The 6,028-nt window shown below is 34.6% G+C and overlaps 1 protein-coding gene across 9 annotated transcripts in view; it reads left to right on the forward strand.

Annotated features, from left to right (window-relative positions):
- LOC131437244 (FH1/FH2 domain-containing protein 3) overlaps positions 1 to 5,761 on the forward strand; it is a 328,287-nt gene extending 322,526 nt beyond the window's left edge. For all 9 annotated transcript variants that reach the window (XR_009230740.1, XR_009230739.1, XR_009230741.1 and 6 more), the window contains one exon: positions 4,988 to 5,761. Coding sequence is in view for 6 of the 9 variants with exons in the window: in XM_058606462.1 (XP_058462445.1) it covers positions 4,988 to 5,061 (74 nt within the window). In the remaining 3 variants the exon portion in view is untranslated. The remainder of the gene's footprint in view (positions 1 to 4,987) is intronic.
- The last annotated feature ends 267 nt before the right edge of the window (positions 5,762 to 6,028 follow it).

Raw genomic sequence — 6,028 nt, forward strand, 5'->3', positions numbered from 1 at the left:
TCTTTTTTCTTCTTTGTTGCAGATTTTATGTACGCTTTCGATAAGGGTTATAAGTTTTCACATGACTTTTATTAAATATAATCAACATGCCCTCCATAGGAAAATGTAATGAATATTCAAATTATATTGGCTTAAGTTTTATCGACTTTTCACATAACTTGTATATGGTGTTCTTATCAATATTATAAAGGTTATGAAGAGATGAAATTTATTGAACATCATTTAGAATTTATGTAGAGTTCCATTAAAAGTCATAAGTTGTCATATGTTTTTTAAGAAATATCATCTGCGTACGATTCATATGACACATCCAATGAATATAAATTATATAACGAGTGAGGTTTCATCGAATTTCCATATAAATTATAAATTATATCGGATATTCTTATAACTTTCATTATGGTACGTCTATTTAGATTTAACGTACACTTTCAATGAATAATTATAAGTTTTCATACAACTTCCATGAATTATATTCTGCATGTGATTCATATGACAAATCTAATGAATATAAATAAGATTTTCGTTTCAGTGTGGTATTCCTAAAAAAACTGCTCATTCAATAGAAACTGGGAGGTTTGTTCCGACGTAAACTAGCATAGCACGAATATCGAAATAATTTCGAGCCAAAATTAGAAGATATTTTTTTTAGATTACCTTTTATTTGAAACATTTGCTTGTGAAAGTCGTTTGAGCCATCTTGTAGAAAAATGATTGAGCTCCGTTTTGGAGATTTCTATTCCAAATTTCGTAAATTCCGGATCCGCTTTCCGGGGATCGGTGTAGCCGAAGTCGGTTCGTATGGCCATTAACTTGCATGACTTATAGATTGGAGTCCAATTTAGATGAATTTTCCGTACTTAAAATCAAATTCAAAAACTTGTAAACGACCGTAAAATCTTCAATTTGAATCTAAGTTTAAGTTAATCGGTTGAGTCATTACGGAGAAAAGTGAGTGAGATTCGTTTTGGAAGCTTTGTTCACTTGTTTTAGTAAATCCGGAACTGGATTGCGGGGACCGGTATAGCCGAAGTAGGTTTGTATGATCAACCACTTTCATGGCCTATTGGAGCAGTTTTGAGTTCAATTAAACAGAATTTTTCGTTTCGTTTTACATCGTCGCTTCATATACCGGCTTGACATTTCAAACATTCATCATCCTGTTATTTCTGAACCGAGGTCAGATCTAGATAAAATTCATAAATTTTGTAAAGGACCATAAGACCTTTCAATAGATCTAAGTTTAAGAAAATCGGTTTAGCCATTTCTGACAAAAGTGAGTTAGTTCCGTTTTGGAAGTTTCTGACCACTATTTCCAATACTTCCGAAACCGGACTCCGGGGACCGTAGATCCGATGTGAATTTATGTGGTTGTCAACTTGCTAGAACTGTGAAATAGAGAATTTGTTTTCACTATTTGAGATATTCGAGATATTTGCTCATCTTTACACATTATTCTATTAAAGCAAACTATTGAATTTGCAGTCACTCGCCACCCAGTAATTTCCGAACCAGAAGTTAGATCCGCATGAAATTCAAATATTTTCTATAAGGCAAGAGTGGCTTTCATCTGTTCAGCCATTTCGGAGGAAAGTTAGTGCATAATTTCAAGGGGAAAACCCTTCTTAATCCACCTAGTGGTGTGATAATGCCTTTCTCTTCTTTCATAACAGTCTCATGAAAATATATTTATATCAAGATCGAAAATTTTCAAATCTTAACCGCCAGACATCACCCCGTACGCATGTCCGATTTAGCTCAAATTTTGCATGAGGTGCTTAAACTTTTGAACAATAGCGCTTTACGAAATTAGAGGTGATCCCAAAATAAGAGTGGTAAAAATCAACGTGTTTTGTCGGTTACGCCACTTATACAATCATATCTCTGGAACCAAAAGTCACAGCCATTTGATCTTTGAACTTGATCAATGGCCCGACAGTAGCTTTTTAACGAGCATTAGTTTGTTAAAATCGATTCAGCCATCTCTGAGAAAATTGAGCGCGTTCAAATATCTTCTAAAAGTTCTCGTCAAACTGAGTCGAATGGTATATAACACTATGGGTCTCCGATGCTCCGTTCGAAAGTCGGTGTTTCCAGCAATTCTAATACCTTTCTATAGAGAAAGGCAAAAACTTAATCTTTTTTACCCCCAAATTTATGCTAGGTGCATATACCCATTTTCAAATTTGTTTTACGTTTCGTCTTTGACTCATTAGTGCGTAGCAGTTCATGTTGAACTGCTTGTGCGACCTGCAGCACCGAACAGTATATTTATCGGGATGCAACGGTAATTCTTGAATAGCGTCTGGATTATCTTTGCTTCAAATACTCCAATTCTATTTGTTGACTTATCCATTCAACCAAAAATGCGCCTCATCACTGAAGATAATTTTGCGCTATAAACAGTTTTAATTGAACACTGATTTTGAAAATTTATTTCCATTATTTTGAAGCTTTGCTCTGAAGTTAACCTACACACTTTAAAAAAAACCCTGTGATTTTACATCTTATTAGAAGCACATAAATGGAGCGTCGCAGCTCACGCAAATTTACGTGGAAAAACATTTAATATTGTGTCTAAAACTCCATACATGAAATTCATTGAAATAAAAAAAAAGAATACTGAGAGCAACCGTCGGGACATTAACCGAGAATCATTGGATCGCAAGTACGTCTGTTAATCGACCGATCCACAGAAGCATGCATCTGCTTGCCTGGTAAAAGGTGCATTTAAATTTATACAGTTACAGTCGAAACCAGTAAAATTCAAGCTCATCTAACATTAAGTGATTACAAATGAGATTATGAATTACATTGTTTGAATGATTGTTTGTCACCTGTAAAATTCAATTTTTTTTGTGTGTATTCATGATGATTTGACAAACAATACTGAGTAAAACCGCCATTTTACTCTGTCAAAACAATAATAGTGGTGATGTATTTACCCGACAATACCGTGGTGGTGGAGTAATATCATCAATAGAAGCAACAAGTGCTGTTATAAATGATAGTTATGATGGTAATAAAGACATTAATAAAAACCAATCCCAAAACATGATATGCCGGTGATTAAAAAATATTACCCAATTTAGTTTGAATGCCATACGCAGAAGTAAAAGCTGGAATTAAAACAACCTTTTGCCACTATAATCACTATTTGGAGTGTAGGAAAAAATATTGTTGTTCATATTGACCACCCTGCGTGCATCAAAAATATTGCAGTCTTTATTTCTCAACTGCGATTCTGTAGCAAATTTATTTAGCGGATATATATTTTTATTGATGAAAATATAACAGTTAAATCTCTCACGAATCACTTCGGTGTCGAACTGAAGTGTAGTGGAAATTCAGCATCGAAATATCATTGAAGACTCTTCTCTCTTTCGATTATTTCTTTAGCAATGTTTCTGCGGGTGAAAATTCGTCATCAAGTTTCGCTGACACAAAAAAATAACTTTGAGGTTCAGAATTTTTTTGTATGCTTATTACATGATTGAAAATCGCGGAAGCGATTTTTTCAGTCATTCATTTTTTTAAGAAAATCTCTTAAACTGTTCTTTTTTTGTCACGAGTGTTATTGAAATGAACATTTTCTGATTATGATTTTCCCAACACTGCTCATGATATTCATTTTTATCATGAAATCATGCATTAGATTTCATGAGAATGCGATAGAACCTGTATCATGATATTTTTTTAATCATGATGGCGGTTTCGGTACATAATATTCTAGTGTTTTAGTGACTATTTTTCGTCAATAACTTTTTCAAATGCCTGTTTTAGCAATAACTTTTCCATTTTCAAAAAGACACCAATCACATTCACGTTTCAATAACAAATTTAGAATGAAATGAGTGAGTAAATGATAAAGAGAGAATTATTTTTAGTTTTATTTTATCGATTAGTTTTTCAATTATTGAAAAAACCATTCAACTTACACTTCCAGCGACAATTGTATCAGAGTACCCAATCTATTTCGCATAACTTCTTTCTGAACACCATTATGTTCAATTAACAATTTCTAAGTTACGATGATTTAAAGAAAATGCCCACAAAAAAAATGCATCCACCCTTTAGAAAGATCAGTCTTAAACTGAATCGATATCATTTTCTGTACAATTTATACTCAAGACGAGTGCAAAGTTTCAATCAAATCGAAGCACTATATTTACGTACAATTTCTCAGGCTATTTTTACGTACAGATCTCAAAACACTAAGTTTTGAAATAATCCATTCCGAAATGGTCATTCAATTCTATAAAGCTTAGTTTTTAGTAACCTTTTAGTGACTATATGGTTAGCTATTTATCATTGTATGAGATCCAAAACGGCACATCATTAGGCGAATAGCTTGAATTCTTCATAGTCGTAACATAAAATTGTTCAACTACTCAAACCCCTTTCATTCACCTGTTCCATTTCTCATAACAAGACTAACAAAAAACCATTCGTTCGAATGAATAAAAAAAGGCATGAAATTCAATTGTACTCTACCGACAGCCCGTGTGAATGTGCCACCATGCAGAACTAAATTACGAAGCAAGCTGCTTCATCCGAGCTGTCCGTTCTAAAGAAAAACCTATTGAAATGCAAAACTTCATGTTGTTCAACATTCAGGAGTATCGTAGCCTGCCGCCGCCCTGCCGTATGACAAGCAGCATTCTAAAGCAAGTGAAAATGACTGTGCAGGTTCCATCCAACTTTGTGCACCACATTACTCAATCTCAAGGGGCGTCTAAAGCTTCAGTTTTTCCTCTTGCCCAGTTCCCCCAACTAACCCGACAGTCGGTAGTCAGCATGTGCCCTTCTGTTCTTTTGTGTACCGTACAGGGATTTTCCTTTTGCGCTTGGAAGAGCTTCTGCATGAGTGTTTCTCGGCATGAATGCAAGAAAAAAAAAACACTGAAACGGGAAAATTCAATTCTCACTCAACCGTTTTCTTTTTGTTTCGTTTTCTCCCCCGCACCCAATTTTCCCTCCCAAACAGTAAGACGGACACTGAAGAACGGATTATCCGAGGAAGAGAAGCAACATGTGGCCTCACTGATAAAAGGATATTAGAAGACACTACGAGCCGCCAAATTCAGGACCAATTTCCAACTGGCGGATATGTAATAAAAAGGAAATTCATTTTCACCATCCTGTCTGTATCACGGTCCGTCGCTAGATGTGACTGGTGATTTCGATGGTGGGACGGTGAAAACGGAACAACTTCTGGCGAGTGATTACAAAACTTTTGATATGTGATAGATGAATAAAAAATTCAAAAAAAAAAAATGTTACGAGTAGTAAAAATTTTAACAGAAATCGTGTAAGTGACATGCTAATAAAAATTTCAGATTTGTTTTGGGTTTTGCTGACCATAAAATCAAACAAATAGACTAGTCTAAATTTTTCGGTAATGCCACCGCCTCAGTTTCCCACATTTACTATTGTAGAAGCTAGTGTTAATAGTGAAACTCGAAAGGGAAGGAAAACATGGTGATTAGTTTCTTATTAACGAAAGTATAGATAGAAATTGGTAAGACAAATCTTCATTGAAAAATAAAGAACCCAAGGATTTTAAACGAAACGAAAGCATTGTGTAACAGATTTTCCAAATATTAAGTAAAACTGAAAAACCCAACTAAAACTAAAATGCAAAAGCAGCTTCACACTGCTGGTGAAGTTGCATCTCATGCTCGATATACAATGTAAATTATTGATATATGTCAAAAACAAACAAAAAAATAAACACAAATAAAAATGTTTCTATTTCAAAGTATTTTGATTTTTCCAGATGATGACCGCGCTCGAGTGAAAAAAAACTGTCTAAACATGTAACAACATTCACGTCTATTCTTACCGTTCAATTTCAACAGACAGCTTTATTTCTTCGCTCCAAGATTGGATTTTTATTTTTTGCAACTACCAGATAGTCAGCAGAAACAGCCCGTCTGTTGAAAAATGCCAACACTGAAATTCGTGAGTGGCACTGCAGACGTACTTCACGTCTTCCAGTCCGGTGTCTAAGCGTTGCAAACGGACA

The sequence above is a fragment of the Malaya genurostris genome, chromosome 3 (assembly GCF_030247185.1).
Source record: "Malaya genurostris strain Urasoe2022 chromosome 3, Malgen_1.1, whole genome shotgun sequence".
In the NCBI taxonomy this organism is placed as follows: domain Eukaryota; kingdom Metazoa; phylum Arthropoda; class Insecta; order Diptera; family Culicidae; genus Malaya; species Malaya genurostris.